Source organism: Clarias gariepinus, chromosome 17, assembly GCF_024256425.1.
Source record: "Clarias gariepinus isolate MV-2021 ecotype Netherlands chromosome 17, CGAR_prim_01v2, whole genome shotgun sequence".
NCBI classification, from domain to species: Eukaryota; Metazoa; Chordata; class Actinopteri; order Siluriformes; family Clariidae; genus Clarias; species Clarias gariepinus.
Window position 1 is genome coordinate 5,771,762 of NC_071116.1, and position 18,523 is coordinate 5,790,284.

At 37.0% G+C, this 18,523-nt stretch overlaps 1 protein-coding gene across 1 annotated transcript; it reads left to right on the forward strand.

Annotated features, from left to right (window-relative positions):
• The first annotated feature begins 2,076 nt into the window (after positions 1-2,076).
• On the forward strand, positions 2,077-10,607 carry slc1a3b (solute carrier family 1 member 3b). Its single transcript, XM_053475930.1, has 10 exons — positions 2,077-2,263; positions 2,745-3,004; positions 3,222-3,359; positions 5,300-5,504; positions 5,592-5,634; positions 6,708-6,979; positions 7,379-7,612; positions 7,701-7,895; positions 8,019-8,153; positions 8,607-10,607. Exons 2-10 carry the CDS (start codon positions 2,824-2,826, stop codon positions 8,815-8,817), a joined length of 1,614 nt encoding a protein of 537 aa, XP_053331905.1. The 5' UTR covers positions 2,077-2,263; positions 2,745-2,823; the 3' UTR covers positions 8,818-10,607.
• The last annotated feature ends 7,916 nt before the right edge of the window (positions 10,608-18,523 follow it).

Sequence of the window (18,523 nt, forward strand, 5' to 3'; positions counted from 1 at the left end):
CAGAATCATGGCTAATAGGCTGAATGGTTGCTGGGAGATTGGCTATTGATGCGGTCAAGCCCGAGACATTTACCTCACTGGGATGCCTCTTTTAGGACCAACAAATCCTCTGAACCAAGTAGACCTGACAGGCACCTCCGAGTTAACATCTGTCACAATGAAATATTAGCTGGTTATAATTTAATAAACACATCAAAGCAAAGAAAGTGACCAAGAATTATGTATCTAGTGGTTAAAAACTTTCTTGGTGCTGTAGATACAAGTGAGAAAATACATATTTGTTTCTTAAATGTACAGTAAGTAAGTGTACAGTAAGCCGGTGGCATGGTTAGCCTTAAACCTCCAGGGTTGAGGATTCATGTCCTTTCTCTTGGGGATTCTGGGTTTCTCCCACAGTTAAAAGACATGATGATTGGCAACTAATTTCCCTGTTGTTTTTTGTGTTTGTATGCTCTGTGATGGAGCAGCTACCAGTCCAGGCTCCGTGCCCTTAGTCCCCTGGGATGGACGACCTAGTTCAGGATATGATATGGAAAATCAGTGAGAGTGAGTGAGTTGATAATTCTGGAAAAATGTTGATTTTTTTTTTTCATCATCCAATAGTCATCCAATCAGATGCTCTGCAGTTCACATTTTCCAGGCAACATTAGTCGCAAGTTCTTGATTATTGTTCTGCTTCCAAACAATGTGTTAAAAATTTAGCTGGTGTATATACGTATATGTATGTCAGCAATCATTTTTGCTCTAACATCTCAAATATGCTTCAATTTTTAAAGAAATTTTGTCTCAACTCTGTTGACTATATCCTGTGGTCTGGATTAAGAATGTGGACTACTGACGTATTTTAATTTCAACTTAATTGCTCTATAAGGCAAACAACCAAATGTGGCCTGGTATGACGTCTGACACCCTAAAATTGGGCGATTTTGTTAACCAAAAATGCACTCTAAATCCAATTTGGTCTCAGACATTCTCTGTCTGCTGAGCAGGAGAAGCAGAAGGGAGGCAGAGAGAGCGAGAGTGAGGTGCTGCAGGGATGGGATTGTGGGATCCACATTACAGATGCAAAGCAGGCAATGTTTATGATTACGCTGAGAGCAGAGAGACAAAACCAGGGACATTCCAGGATCCAAGTGAATACCACATCCCATTTTTGATTAGGCTAGTACAAAACAACAACAACAACAAGCGAACACTAAAAGCGCATTCTTATGAGGCATTTGGTGGTACATTGGTATGTAACCTAAAATGCACATTAAAATCATAAGTGAAGCATGGTGGGATGGTTGACAATCCGGATACAGTCCAACGTCACCAGATCTCCGGGCGACTGATGATGAAAGTACCATTTGTTCACTGTGTGGGAGAGGTTATTTTGTGGCCTTGCTTTTCTCTCACTACAGCAAGCCCCTATCTTTATCTGAAGTACTTCAAGCTGGTTGGCCTGGCCCAAGCCCCAGGGAAAGGAGAGGAGAGAGAGAGAAAGTGTGGAGAGAGGAAAGAGAGATAAGTGAGTGCCATTTTACTCTTGAGAAAATGTGACTGTGGTTTACCTTATAACCTGCACATCTCCGTACCTTTCCAGAGAACCTGCAAATAAAAGCTGGACCCAAATATAACGTGCATATCTGAGATATCATATATGATTTTTTTTTTTTTTTATGAAATCTTGATTCACTATTAATGGATGCATCTTGGATGGCGTTACATTTAGCTGATGAGTAGAAGACACTTGTTGAGTTCTTGTGTTCTTTTCCACCTTTACCTCCACCTTCATCCTGCCACTTTTAAATTAAGGTATAGCTACATTATTTATTTTAACTAATTATTTTATCTTCCCTAATATATTGGATTTCCCAGATGCTTTTGCTAGAGCAGGATGTTCTTGATCCATGCCTAAAGTTTGGTTGTAATTCTTTCTGTTCTTCATCAAGTCATAATTGCAATCACTAGTGCAAGCAATCTCTCCACCCCAGTGCTTTACTGTTTACCAAGTTCGTCCCCCTCGCCTTCACCCTCCCATCCTCTGTCTTTGTAATCTCCTCCCCTTGTGAGCTGCGGGTGTTGTGGGAACATCTAAGCTGCTGAAGCTGGCATCACCTCCTGCACTCTACACGTTGCTTTGCTTCTCAGTCAGGACGGACAAGTAGCACTGTTCCACCACCGAAGTCCGTCTTCTGTCCTCTGACACCTTCGGATCACCTTTCCACAACATATCTCAGTGATTATTACTACAGGAAGGAGGTGAAGTGTGCAGAGAAGGGTACGTGTCATTATCAGTCACTTATGTAATTTGCATATTTGTTGGTGTTATTCGGGAACAATTTACTCAGCTGATAATTGGTTTAAAACAGACAAGTTGTTTTTTTCTTTTACTTTCTGATTCAGTCTGATAGATGAGTTTGGCTGTGTACCACTAAAACGTTATACATGCTATGCGTTCACAGAGAAAGAAAGAAAGAAAGAAAGAAAGAAAGAAAGAAAGAAAGAAAGAAAGAAAGAAAGCCGTCACCATTATCATAATTGAATATGCATTGTGGTCCACTCTAGATGTTTTCTGTCTGATTACGAAATCAGATGCACACCTGCAAGTCAGAAGTCACTGTTTTTCCTGGACACATCTGACTCACTTTGTTTTTGTTTTCTGCTTCTGGTCTCAATAAAAGAAAGACCCTGTAGACTTGTTATGCTTTTAGGGATCTTGTGCAATAGGGGACTCAAAATCTCTCTTGTGAACATTTCAGATCAGTAAGCTTGGGGTTCGCTTTGTTCAGTCAGACTGCTGATTTGTACAGAGGATAGAGGTAGCTTACAGCAGCAGCCATGACTAAAAAAAACGTGGAGAACCCGCGCTCTCGCAGCCGGGTGCAGCGGATCCGTGAGGACATCCAACTGCGCTCTCTGAAGGCCAGGAAGAAAGTAGAGGACATCACCAAAGACGACGTTAAGAGCTTCTTGAGGAGGAACGCCTTTGTGCTGTTTACCATCGGGGCAGTTGCTCTTGGCAAGTTTATAATCTCTTTTCGCAAAAATATAGTAAAGTTAGATTTCTTCGATATTAAACATACCTGTATACAATTTCAGCATTTAAGTAGAAATTGGTTTTAAGTCGAACAAAAATCAGTTCAAAATTCTAAAGATAGGAATTAACATACTGCATGGAAAGTATATAAAATGCCATAATAGAGTTCCTGTTATAATTGCATTCTCTTTACAACCAGGCATCATCCTCGGATTTGCCCTGCGGCCGTATAAGATGTCCTACAGAGAGGTGAAATATTTCTCCTTCCCCGGAGAACTCTTAATGCGCATGCTCCAGATGTTGGTCCTCCCCTTGCTGGTGTCCAGTCTCATCACAGGTCTGTACAAAAAAAGCTACACCAACAGCTGTTTCTTTTTTTTATGTTTCATACCATTCTTTTAATTTTTTTTTTACATTTGAAACAATGTCTTCCTCCAAATGAGAATGATTACTGTCAAGTCGCACCACTAAATAACTTTTTGCACGCTTTTTGCATGGGTCACAGCCGGTGGGTTGTTAGGATTGTTGGTGTATGCTGAGAATACATTATGTGTTAGTGTCAGTGGAATTACACTTAGGATGCGGTCACATGGTGACTTGATGATGCAACTGGATAGGACTAGAAACAGGGTGACTGTGATTGTGCTTGGAATTTTTTCAAACAGCAAATTCTAATGCACTTGATGGCAAAATTAAAATATGTCAGTTTCCGCAACCTTAGGGTTTCAATGATTTGATGTTTAAAACTGATACTGATAACATGTATCATAAAGCTATGCATTGCTTTTTTCATCCCAAAATTGTCTTTCACTAACTTCTAGTGTCTTTTTTTTGTTTTTATTTAATGGTGTCTTCATTATGTTTGCAGTATTAGAAGAGGCAAGTTAGAGTAGAATGAAGCAAATGTTGCACCAAGACGTGAAAGAGACATGGAGTGGTTTTTGCAGCTAATCAGTACTGTGAAGTTTGTGATGGGTCAAATCCCTCCCTTCATACCCTCCCTCCTGCTTCATTTCCCCCATATAAAAGGCGGAAAATGCCCTCCTTCTCTCCCTTCAAAGGCATATTGTCTTGTTGCATTCCATGAACACAAACATGCAGCCGGTTGCTTAAGGAATTTGTTTAGAAAGCCAGCCCACTAATTACGCTTACATAGCCCAATGATAATTAAACCGAAACCGTATACAATCCTAATTTTTTTAGAAAAGTTATCAAAATCCTAATATTATGATGATGGTGGTCAATTTGGTTGCTCTGTTAATAGCCCCTTTCCCGAAGGCCTCCATTCTGCCAAAGGCTAAGGAGGACCAAGAGGGTTACGTGTTAAAGGGGGTGTTTTGTCTCATCCACTCTTTGTAGTTTTTTTTTCCCAAATTGAGTAACTGGGTTCTTTTTGCTCCGGCAAAAGAAAAAGTGACGTTTCCGTGGAGATGCAGAGAGCCGCCGGGGGTTTGGGCAGGTGAAGGAGTTTCTCAGCCCTGTCACAGTAAGGGAGAGAGGGAAAGAAACAGAGAGAGAGAGAGGGAAAGAGAGAGAGAGGGAGAGAGACAGTGGGTTAAAAAGGATGAGAAGAGAAGCCCTGAGGAAGAGAGAGGTGTGGCTGCGAATGGGAAAAAATGAGCTGAAAGAGTAGGCCTCTAATAGGTCTGCCCCAACAGGATTAAAGGAACACATACATCTCTTTTTCACAATAGATGCTTTCTCTTTCACTGAAGTGAATGCAACATAACAGCTTTCAGTACTGAAGATGGTGAGCTTACTGTGCTCTGGGCCATGAGTTCAAGTTCTTTCTTTTGCGATGCTGTCTTTTGGGGTACTGCCGTGAAACCCCTTAAACTAATGATTTTTAGTTCCTCAATTTTGTCTAAAATCCAATTCTGAAGCAATGCTGACACAAGCATGAAGTGTACACAAGTTGGTTTGGGGCTGATCAACCATCATGGCCACAGCTGGTAAAACCGATCCTCGTAGTGCAGCGAACATGGTGTAGGCCGTTCATTGTTTTTTAAACAGGATGTCTGAAGTCCACAGCAAATATAGCTAAGTATTGCTCATACGGCAGTCGTTCTTAATAAGTAGATAAAGGTAAAGTAGACCTCCATAACTCTATAGTAAGTTGTGTGCCAATATCAAATAGAATTACAGTTTACATTTCTGGCTCTCTTTGTTCTCTATGAAGAAGAGCATCCTGGCTACACAGAAAGAGTCTAACGCTTAACACACAAGTGCTACCCAAAGTGCTCAAGAAGCTGGTGAATGTTGGTGTTTTCTTACCAGGGATGGCAGCTCTTGACAGTCGAGCTTCAGGGAAGATGGGGATGCGGGCCGTGGTGTACTACATGACTACGACATTCATCGCTGTGTTCATCGGAATCATCATGGTCCTTATCATCCACCCTGGCAAAGGCTCCAAAGATGAGTTTACTCAGCAGCAGAAAATCGAGCAAGTCAGCCCAGCTGATGCCTTCCTGGACTTGATCAGGTACTGCAGAACTGACTTTACTATGTCTTGTGTCATACTGATCAAATGTCTATGACTTAACCAGGCTTTGTGATTTTTGTTTTACAGAAACATGTTTCCACCCAACCTTGTTCAGGCTTGCACACAGCAGGTAGCTATTGTAGCAGATCGATAGCTCTATTGCCTAGTGTAGCTGATTTCCTCAAAATGTATTTCTTGTCTTGGCTGGCCCTGTTGCTTGGGTTGCCCTCATTTTTATGTACTAATATAATATTCTTCCTCCAAAATATGGGTAATACAAAGATACAGTCACTGGATAAGTTTTTTCCAACAAAAGAAAATTTTCTTTGCATGTTGGTTCCCTGTTGTGCAGGAAACCAGTTACTCATCCGATTTAATGAGGCTATGCTTTCTGGCCTTTCAGAGGCCACACAAAAAGCTTAGTGGAGAATATATTATCACCCTTGGATACACACAGCTTCCGAGAAGGCCTTGACTGTTTTAATGGTGCAGTCATGTATAACAACTAATGACAAAGTATCAACGTTTTTTTCATACTGGACCAAAATGGTTAACTTCAGATCCTTGCAAGAGGAGGTGCAAAAGCCATTTAGCATTTTGATGGATTGGGTTGTAAATATAAGAGGACACAGCTGTGGAAAAAGCTTTGGCAGGACAGTACCAGTACCATGGTCTAGCTTTATGGAGGAGGGAGGGGCACGGAAACCAAAAGAAGGGGAACTGCTGGGGCCACACAATGACATGGAAAGCACTGACAGTAGGGAAGGACACCGTGGTCCGGACATTCTCCACAGGGAAATATTGGAGCCAGCTGGATCTGAGAAAATACACTTCACTAAGATTAAATAGGAGTATTGTCTTATTCATATTTGTGCAGATTTACATGATGATCTCAAACATTGTTCTTGCATATTGATCTGTATTTAGATCCTTATTTCACTCACATTTAATAGTTCCCATACAAGAGGATGGTATGCCGTAAAAGAAAATATATAGTGATTTATTATATCATATAACAGCATGAAAAGTACACTTTGATTTTCTGTTTTACACTATCTACTATTTAATAAGGTGGAAATACATATCCCAGACATGCACATCCTATGGAATGTCCTCAGAATCCATGAATAAAATGCACCTATTTTTACTCTAGATTTCTTTTCTATTGCTCTAATTCTATCCTTTTCTTCCTCCTGGTCACAGTTTAAAACCCAATATGCCAAAAAGATTGTACATGTGAAGGTGATTGTAAACGAGAGCATTTTAAATCTAACCAATGCCAGTCAAGAGATTACTCGTGAAGATATCATCCCAATCTCTGGCACTACAAATGGAGTCAACGCCCTCGGGCTGGTTGTGTTCTCCATGTGTTTCGGCCTGATCATTGGGAATATGAAAGAGGAGGGCCAAGCTCTCAGGGAGTTTTTCAACTCCCTCAACGAGGCCATCATGCGTCTGGTTGCCATCATCATGTGGTGAGTGTTGTCATTGTACCAAATCAGAGTTTGGGATAGTTGCACTATGTTTCAGTGTTGCATTGCATTATTATTAATACACACCGATCAGCTGTAACATTAACACTACCGCCAGGTGAAAAAGATTGATTACCAGCAACAGGATCATGGGCACCCAAGGCTCACAAATGCCTGGAGAGACCAAGGACTAACCCGGTCAGCCCAGTTTAGTGCACTCAGGGTACAGAGCAACCCTGGCTGCACAAGAGAAACCCAAAACCTCATGGTTTTAATGTTGATTGTTTTAATGGTATAGCTGATTGGTGTATAAGGGTGGTAATGTACATAATTTTATACGTAATATTTCTGAAAACAAAAAGACCTCTCATTAGTCCCTTGCTTGATTTTTGCTCATTGAAGGTATGCACCCATCGGTATCCTCTTTTTAATTGCTGGTAAAATCGTCGAAATGGACGACATCACTGAAATGGGAGGACAACTAGGCATGTACACTGTGACTGTCATCATAGGCCTTATGATCCATGGCATTGTTATTCTGCCTACTCTCTTCTTTGTCATCACCCGGAAAAACCCCTTCATTTTCATCACTGGCTTATTGCAGGCCCTAATCACCGCCCTGGGAACATCATCCAGGTAGAGCTCAAAAATAACTCCTGAGATGGAATCACGCTAAAATTTCTGTGTTTGACCTTTATTGTCTTCTGTTGATTCATTTTTCCAGTTCAGCCACTCTACCCATAACATTTAAGTGCTTAGAGGAGAACAACAAAGTTGACAAGAGGGTGACCCGCTTTGTGCTGCCAGTTGGCGCCACCATCAACATGGACGGAACGGCACTGTATGAGGCGTTGGCTGCCATCTTCATCGCCCAGGTCAATAACATGGAGATGAACTTTGGGCAGATCATAACTATTAGGTAGGAACACGTTAAATACAGTATGTATTTGCTTTCACAAACAAAATCTGATTAAATCTCTCAAAATATGATAAAACATTCATGGAGTATGGTTTATAAAAGTTTCTTTGTTTATTTGTGCAGCATCACGGCTACAGCTGCCAGTATCGGAGCTGCTGGAATCCCCCAGGCTGGACTGGTCACCATGGTCATTGTGCTGACCTCTGTCGGCCTCCCCACTGATGACATCAGCCTCATCATAGCAGTCGATTGGTTCCTGTGAGTGCTCCTTACTTTCAGATTCACACATTTTCAATTTTCCATCATAACCAATATAATTATTATGTTTTTACATTGTTAAATACATAGTGGCATCTTTATCAGTTTTCTTTTGAAACTTAATTCCTACATTCCACTCTGGTTGATTTTTCTTTCCTGTACCTACCCTAGTGACACACTTCTAAAAGCCCAGGAGTCTCGTTCCATTTTTTGGGCAGAATTTCATGTCATTTCAGCTGGTTTTAACATAGAAACATAATTAGGTTAGGCAAATTAAATATTCCAAATAGGATCCCCTTCCCATAAATTGCAGAGTTAATTGGATAGAAAAAGTCTGAGCTCTTAAACTGGGGTGGATAAATTGAAAAGAAAGTTCAAGCACCGTTACACTGTAGAAGAAAGGAAAATGATGATGATGATGATGATGATGATGATGATTCTCTGCATTAACAGCGACCGACTGCGCACAACGACCAACGTACTGGGCGACTCTATAGGAGCGGGCATTGTGGAGTTCCTGTCCCGGGATGAGCTACAGAATGGTGATTTGGAAATGGGCAACTCCGTACTGGAAGAGAACGAGGTAAAGAAGCCTTACCAGAAGATTCCTCAAGAGAATGAGTATGAGAACGAGAAACCTCCAGACAGTGAAACCAAGATGTAGTAACTCCCAGAATCCTAGTGTGGTGTGAGTGCCCAAGCAGGGATTTCTTCATGTGTGTGTGTGTGTGTGTGTGTGTGCGTGTGTGAATGAAAAAAAGAAGAAAGCATGATTGTTATTCATTTTATTTTCATTGGCTACTTTTGGTACTTTGGCATTACTTCACACCTTCAGTGTGTTGTACCTCTCACATTTTCGACATTCATTGATTCCTCATTTTACATTAATCATCACCTTTCTATCATTTTGAGATTTACTGGTCATATCATGACCGGACACGCGGTGAAAAAGGAACTGAAATTCTGCTGGTATCCTGCTGAGAAGGTTTAGATAAGTACGACAAGATGGCGACCTGTAGAAAGTAAAATAGAGATTTGACTTGCGGTTAAAAAAAAAAGTAATGTTTAACTTGAAGAGTGTAAAGTAAAGAGAACTGAATGGAAACTAGAGGGTCATGTGTCATTTAATTTAACAGCATCAAGTGATATATACATTTGAAAACGCATTTTATGTAGTAGCGTCAAAGTCGATGATCGATTGGACAAATGAGGTAATTAATAATTTGTCCAAAGCAATGCACTGGGGATGGACTAACATTACATATTTTTGCCTCCTAACATCCAGCAGTAAAATTACAACATGTATTTATTAAACCCCGCAAAATAGGAAGAGCTACTTGCTCCAGTATGTTGCCCCTGTGTTTAAAACGACCTTAAAAAAAAAAAAAAAACTTAGATTCATTCATGCAGTCAAATATTTTTCTTTTACAATTTACTTATTTTTCTTTGTACTTACCTTGTCTTTATTTTAATGCTGGAATGTACAGAATTGTGCAAAATTCTTGAGTCACCCCTCATTTCTTTATATTTTGCTTTCAGACGTTGTCGTACTAATGTCGTCTTGAGGAATAGTTCTCCAGGCTTCCTGACTTTTTCACATTTCATATTTGGTACTTTTTGGCTATCATTTCCAGTCCAGTTTCAGACGAATGTTTTAATGCTGAGGTTGTTACATAAACAACTAATTTTTTAATTGTATCTTTAGGTGCTTTACAGTTTGTTGCCGTAAATCAACTGTTCACAATTTCTTTTATTTAATTTATGGAATTAAAATTGTATTTATTATAAAATATGAAATGAGGGCTGACTCTTTGCACAGTATTCATGGTATTAGAATGTACACAGAATTTTAATTCAAAAACAGCTTACAGTGTTTTTTTTCCCCATGCATACTTTTAGGGCATCCTGGTAGCACACTTGAAACACTGAAATGCTACACCTTTACTGCAATTTGCTAACATAAATAGTTTATATCATGTTATATAAATAGCATATTATATAGTTGTAGCTTTGGAGAGGTAATTGTAGGTATCATGAATGATATTGCGAAGTCTCCTGGGACTGCACTGAGCTGGAATGAAAGTGTCATAAATTCTGGATCCGACATTACAGACATAAACATGCTGAGCTCCTACTAACTCACTCGAATGGAAACTGTGATTTTGCTTCTTTTTCTGATGTGTCTATGGGGATTTTATTCATATTGTTGGTTATTTGCCCCTTAGATCCACACACAAAATAAAATACTGTATGTGGTTGCAAACTACATGGAATATGTGAAACTGTAGGTTTGTCTATGGTATACAGTATATAGTTTTGAATAAAACAGGAAATAAAAAGGAAATGCAACGTTGTACGTGTCTAAATGTGCAAATGTGTGTGTTGTCCTCAAGAATGATCTGGATTAATTTAAGTTTTATTGAGGCGCTCATTTTCATTCAAAAAATGTTTTATTCTGTCCAAATCTTTCTTTTTAAATTAATGTGTTTATCACCAATGAAATAAAAGTAATCCTTATTTAACCTGCACTCACCTGCCACTTCATTAAGTACACCTGCTGTTAGCAAAATATTTAACCAACCAATCACATGGCAGTAACTCAATGCATTTAGGGATGTAGACAAACTGCTGACGTTCATATTGAATTTCAGAATGCAGAAGAAAGGTGATTTAAGTGACTTTGGACATGCCAACACTGAGACAAGCTGCTCTGAGTATTTTTCGATACTGATGATCCACTCAGATTTTCACACACATACAGAATTGATGCCAGAGAGCAGAGGAGAATGGTCAGACTGGTTTGAGCTGATAGAAAGGCAACACTAACTCAACTCACAACTTGTTACAACTGAGGTATGTAGACGAGCATCTCTGAACGTGCAACACCTCAAAGCTCAAAGCAGATGGAATATAGTGGCATTTCTGTCAGCTAATTCACACAGGCTCGCCAAAATTGGACAATAGAAGATTGGAAAAATTTTGCCTGGTCTGATGAGACTGGATTTCTGCTGCGACATTTAGATAGTCGGGTCAGAATTTGGTGCAAGACCATGAAAGCTTGGATCTATCCTGCTTTGTATCAACGTGTCGGCTGCTGCTGCTGGTGGTGTAATGGTGGGGGGGGGGGTTTCTGGGCACACTTTGTACCAATTGAGCATGATTTAAATGCCACAGCCTACCTGAGTATAGTTGCTAACAATGTCAAATGCTTTCTGAATACAGGATAACACACTATGTCACAAAGCTAAAATAATCTCAAACTGTTTTCTTGAACATGATAATTAGGTCACTGTACTCAATTGGCCTCACAGTCACCTGATCATCTCAACAGAGCATCTTTGGGATGCAGGAGTTTCGCATCATGGACGTGTAGCCGAAAAATCTGCAGCAACGGCGCAACGCTATCATGTCGATAAGGCCCGAAATCTCTAAGGAATGTTTTAAGCACATTGTTAAATCTATGTCATTAAGAATTTGAAGGCAAAAATTTTAATAAAAATGGGGCCAACCCGGTAACAGCAAGGTACCCCTAAAGAAGTGACCAGTGAGTGTATACAGCACATGTACAGTAGAAGACCTCAAAGCACACAGTAAAAACTTGTTCAAACAAAGTTGGAAACTTTTCAAGTATAAGTTTCACATTACAGAATTGCGCAAATTAACAAAGAGAACCACAGTGACACTATTAATGTGTCACAATCCCTAAATATTTCTAAATATTAGACTAACAAATGTTACCTTGGTAGCTAGCCCAACATTGGCTAGCACTGACTAGCTTTACCTCAAGTACCATTTACTTGCTGCTTTGCCAAAAAAAAAACATATTGTATAAATCATACTTGTCTAAATGCAGGGATAGAAATGGCACATTATAATAAGGTATATTTGCTGACTCAGGGAAAAGTTTTGGCACCCCGATTTACAATAAGGTTACTGAAACTATCTGTCGTAGACTACTGTGCTGTTACAGCAGTCTTACTCTAATTATTTTATACAGTACAATGCAAGTTTTTCACAGAATATTCTGCATAAAATGCATCATTCTACAAAAAAGATGGAATTTAGTTTATAAAAAACTCTCCTGAAATAGATTCCTTTTTTTATACCTATAACTTCTTTAATAGCAATAAGTTACTTTTTTAACTTTATTAGTCCACAAAAAATACATTTTTTAAAAAACATTTAATGACTAGTGTTCTGGCTCTTCCTGTTAACATCAATCACAATTTAGAGATAACTCGTACCTATTTACAAAATAGCTTGCATATGGTTTTCAATTTTGTCAAAAGCAATTAATTATTAGACGTAATCTAACGAAATGAGTAACACTAATAAGTGCAAAATAAATAATGACATTTTTAAACAAAGAGGAGAGATATCTGACATACCTTTTCCATTTGTCCAGTGATATTCATCTAAAGACTTCTGATGCAATAACAATTTTTTTTTTTAATAATCATAATTTTAGCTCATTTATGAGATATTGACATTTTTGTGAATCATATTTATTTTATGAAAAAAATCTTTAGATGAAATATATGCAGTCCCAATTTAATTTTTGTTTTTTTTTATAATTAAATATTGAACATTAAAGTGAGAAAATGTGTTTCATTATTGAAAGCACATACAGAACTATAGTTTCTGAACATATACAAGTGAGGTGTCAGTTTAAATGATTTTGGCCTCAGCAAAACTAAGTGACAGCACAAGTTTAAGTGACTAAGTGAAATATTAGTTTAAAGTATAACACATGTTTTAACACATATTTAAAGACATATTGTATTTTCCAGTATTATGATAAAAAGAGCATAATACTGATCCCAAATGATTAGGATGAAGGGTAATAAGTAGACCAGCTAGACTAGACTCTATTAAGACATGAGCGTAAAGTTCCACTGTCAAGATGACAGCGAGAAACAGAAAAGTAGAGATGATATGTAAAAATAAATATTTCAGTGTATCTGTATAATGGCTAATAATAGTTAGGTCCATTTCTGGGGTACATTTTAAATATATATGATGATGTGTATTTCAATGTACATAAAGATTTAATAGATAAGTCATATTGAGAAAATAAATATGTAATGGATATTAGGCAGGTATGGTGGTTTGTAATAGACACTAATGAGTTAAAAAGGGAGAAGTTTGAAAACCGCTGAATACCCCAAATGTGAGCTTTTACTGACACCTTGTGGACAATAAGAGCAATAGCGGTACAGAATTACCACAATCATGTGTCCTACTGTACACCCTAACTCCACGTTAAGTACATTTCTTCTTAAAATATCCTTCTTAAATAATAAAAAATTCAGCTTTTTTTTATACTTGGCAATAGTCAGTATATATTTTTTTTTACTCAAAACACAAAAATGAGAGACATAGGACACTTTATAAAATCAGGCTATAAAAAGGATCTCTGGTTTTGTCCTTAGCACAAACAGTGCTAGATTTAGCAGGAAAAACCACACTGGGTCTGGGTTGAGGGCAGTGCATGTGAAACCCTGTTTTGGATCGGCAAGAGTTTCAAGACTATAAAGTTACATAAACTTAAAAAGGTTATAGTAAAGGTATCATGCCATGAATTCATCAACTTAATTTATCACTTCATAATGATTCCATAAAGTAACCCTATGATTTTTTTTTGTGATTTTTGTTTTATAACAGGTTGTGTGTTTTAAATATCCCTGGGTTGCTATAAACTTTTTTTTTTTTTACGGAAATATCTTAAATATAGTCATATTAATCTACTATTTCTTATTATAATATGGCGTTTAATCAAAAATGTGATTATATAATTGTCTTTTTTTTAATCTTCAAACTTTAAATTTTTGATTGGGACAGAATTTTGTTTCTGTTTAGAAGTAAATGCTGAAAATGCAAACATACAAACTATTTCATCTATCATTTAGTCAAATGTCTAAAAGCAAGTTTAATATTTTTCTGTAATGGGAAATAATGCATTTCACTACCTTCAAAGATTTTCACCTGTCAAGATGTCAGCGAACTTCAGATGTCAGAGAAACGGCAACAATAATTTTTTAAAAACCAGATCTGATTCAAATCAGACTTATAAAGAGGCATCTCAATCTGAATGCTCTATTAGTTACCTCAGATACATGTGTCTCATTTATCTATGAGCCTATACATATCTACAGAAATGCATAGTACCTTGAAAAGGGTAATCAAATTTTTTAAGTTTTGTTTGAGAGGAAATTTTATTCTGTATATTAATCGTATAAATTGTCCTGATTTTACATGGGTATTTTTTATGTAAATGACATCATTTATCACATGACTGTAACCAATGACCTAAAATTAATTTGAAAAAAAAAGTGTTATAGTGCAAATAGTGATATTCTGTGTCTAATCTTGTAAGGATCTGTTATTCATACTTTGCTATTTATTTTAGATTGTATTGCTGTATCTATTTCCTAATCACATAGCTTTTTTAATACTTTGAACGAATGAACAAAACACCTTTATGAAGATTTAAGTGACTATTTTTTCTGACATAAAAAAAAACTAAAATACTTAAATACTTGGCCATGTCACTTTGTATGTTATAAGAAGCCACAATTTGACTAAACAATCTAAAAGGAAATTCTTTTTTCATAGTTGCCTGAATAAAACTGTAACAGTTATACGCCGAACAGTCCTTGTCACACAAGTTACAGTGACAATATCTCATCACAACGTCACCTGGAATGTGGGTGGGAAATATTAGGCAGCAAGTGAACATTTTGTCCTGAAGTCGAAGAGTTGGAAGCAAAAAAAAAAATGCGCGAGCGTAAGGATTTGAGTGACTTTGAAGAGGGCCAGACTCTTCAAAGTGCTGACTAGATGAATGGATCAGAGCAACTCCAGAGCAACGGCAGCTCTTGTGGGATGTTCCTGGCCTGCAGTGGTCAGGGCATACCAAAAGTGATTCAGGGAAGAAAAAACAGTAAATCAGCGACAGGGTCATGAGTGGCCAAGGCTTACTGTTGCATGTAGAGAGTGAAGACTGGGCCGTTAAGACTGATCTAACAGATGCGCTGGTGTAGATCAAATTGCTGAAAAGGTTAATGCTGGTGCTATAGAAAGGTGTCAGAACACACAACACATCACTGTTGCAAAGGGTGGTCTACATATTATTAAGTGGACGGTCATAAGGTGGTATACATTATCCTCAACATTTATGAGTAAAATTTATAAGTCTGGGAAAATTTACAATATAACTGATTAATTCTGCGACTAAAATTGTATGAACCATAAACTTACAATATAGTGTTACATGTTAAATCTTGTAGATTTAACACAAGAGTACATCGACCTAAGGATGCATATACAATCAATAATACAAAAAAAGTACTAGATGCACTATTAAGTTCTAGATTATGATGATTATTAATCTCGTTCAGTCCTCACACATACACACACACACATATACACACACTATGGGCAATTTGGGAACGCCAATTTACCTAATCTGCATGTCTTTGGACTGTGGGAGGAAACCGAAGTAACTGGAGGAAACTCATCAAACACAGGGAAAACATGCACACAGAACTCCACGCAGACAGACCTGAGGCGGGAATGAACCCTTGACTCTGGAGATACAAGGCCACAGTGCTATCCACTACGCCCCCAAGCTGCCTAGAATAAAGCTAAGGGATTTGTTTTACAGTTATAGAGAAAGACTAATTAGATGGTGAAGAAGACCTGCCAAAGTGTTCAGAAACAAAGAGTAATGCAGCAACAGAGTGACATTAGTTTTGAATATGAACTTGTGATTTGTGGACCACAGTTTTCTGACTGTTAAGGAAGCAACCACATTGGAGATTAACTCTGGTCACACACGATTGAGAGATTACCTTAACTAATGGTTACTACATTTGAATTACAAAACAGATTTTTATTATTACTATAGGCGGCACGATGGCTTGGTGGTTAGCACTCTCACCCTGGTTCTAGGTTCAATTCCCACCTCGGATGTGTGTGCATGGAGTTTGCATGTTTTTCCCGTGCTGGTTGCCTTCCACTGTCCAAAGACATGTAGATTAGGCTAACTGGCGTTGCCAAATTACCCATAGTGTGTGAATGAGCATGTGTGCCCTGCGATGGATTGGCACCCCATCTAAGGTGTATCCCACTTCGTGCCTAAGTCTCCTGGAATAGGCTCCAGGCTCCCACGACCCTAAATACAGAATAAAGCAGTATAGACAATGAGTGAAAGTGAGTGATTATTATTATTATTATTATTATTATTACTATTATTTTAATAGCAATTTTTGTGCTTGTTTTTGCATTTTCAAAAGCACTTGACTTTCATATGAATAACTTAATAGAGTAATAAAGTGATGAATATTTTTTGTCAGATATTGTAGGTTAGTGTGCATTGTGTCTTTGTTAGTTGGCAGTTCTGACGTGGACTTTGCCAATCTCTTCCTGATGTGTTGATGTTAATGTGTCTTGCATTTTCAGCTTTTTGCCGCAAGAGGGCGGCCGCGAGCTGTTTAAAAAAATCTTACTCCTTTAAACTATTTTAATAAATTGATTTTAAACTAATTTTTATGTATATTTGTAAACATTTGTAAACACTTTTATTACTATTAATCACCACTATAATGATTATTATGGGTATATATTATTATTCATGTTTTTATATTTAAAAAACCCCAAACATTTTCACAGCTAAAGAAGAAACTTTATATATATTTATTTGGAAAATATTTGGTTACTTATTGAATTAATCCAAACAGTGATATACAGAAAGGTGTTGAAGCATCACATGGAGCTAAAGTTTAAGAAAAAGTTTAAATAATTAAGTGCATGAAAATATTAGTGTGTATTATTACTGTTGTGTTTTATAACTTAAACACAAATATATACCTGGTAATCTGGTAATCTGTGGTATATTCAATCTGTTCTAATGAATATTAAAGCTGCTTTGCAATTTTTTTTATGTTATAGAATTTGTATATATTTACTAATAGACATCACTGTAAACTGGTTTCCTTTATATGTTTTGTATAAACATAGAATCAGTGCAATAGGTTGAGAGAATTGTTTTTTTTTGGAGAAAGCTATTAGAAATCTGTGTATTAAATGGTGAGTGAATTCATTGTATTGCATGAAGACAAATCAAGACTGTATATCAATTTCTATTAAATAAAATATAGAAAATGCAGTTACATACCAATGCAGTGTTTATAAATATCTAGACACTTTAAAAAAATATCAAAAGCAGAGTTAGAAACACATTACTTAACCTAATTACAGGTATAATAATAATAATAATAATAATAATAATAATAATAATATTATAGCAAATATGTAATAACAACTTATAATGTCTCTTACAACATTATCCACAAACAAAGTATTTAATTATCTGGCTGGGGGAAAAAAATCAGAACACAACCATCTCTTAGACTAAATTTTACACTGGAACTTTTTGCTAATCTCAGTGAACTGAATTCTGAGAAATTTTGTGTCATTTTTTTTTTTTTTTTACGAAAGCATCTGCCAAATAAGCAGATTTGTCTGGTTATTTGTCTGATTATTTTTGGTAGCAGTTAAGTTTGATTTTGTGATGTCTAGTCTACAATCTCCAAAAGCTGCTTCACATGCGTGGAAATTACAAATAAAGTTTGAATCACTATTAACACATAAAGATTACAAGAAAATATTCTTAAATAAAAATCTTTAATATTATTTTTATTTTTAAAAAGAATTTATTAGTTAAATCTTGAAAATTGGTGCTCAATCACTTGCACAGTGAAAAGGCCTGCACTTTCATCAACAGCACGTTGCAAAACCGAGCCACTCAACGATTCCTCATCGCTTGCCTGAACTTTTATTTTTACCCAGTTTGAATAATAAGACAAAAGGCTAAAGTAGTGTTATGTTTTTAATCTTATCATTATAAAAAGCAAGATGATGAGTACTCTGTATCTAAGATGTTATATTGTTGTATGGTGCTTATAAAAGACATAATGCTTAGATTTATTAGGCATCAACCTACACATACATAACATACATTCGGTGTCAAATGTTCAAATACAAAAGTTTTTAACAGTAACTATTACCCTTAATTGCTTTAACACATTAAATAATAACTACATAATATCCAAGAGTAGTCGGTTTAAGTTAAATAATAACTGTACATATCTATCTAACCAGCTGAATTATGAATCACATCAGAGATTTGCACAGAGCGCATGAGACCCTCTGTAGTTCAACTAGGGACTGTGGAGGCCAAAGGCTATTACAATTTGATTTTAAAAATTTTTATGACTGTGGTACGACCTCTGGCACAGTCACAGACTACAGGCAATTTAAAAACGCCAATTAGGCTAATCTGCATGTCTTTGGACTGTAGGAGGAAA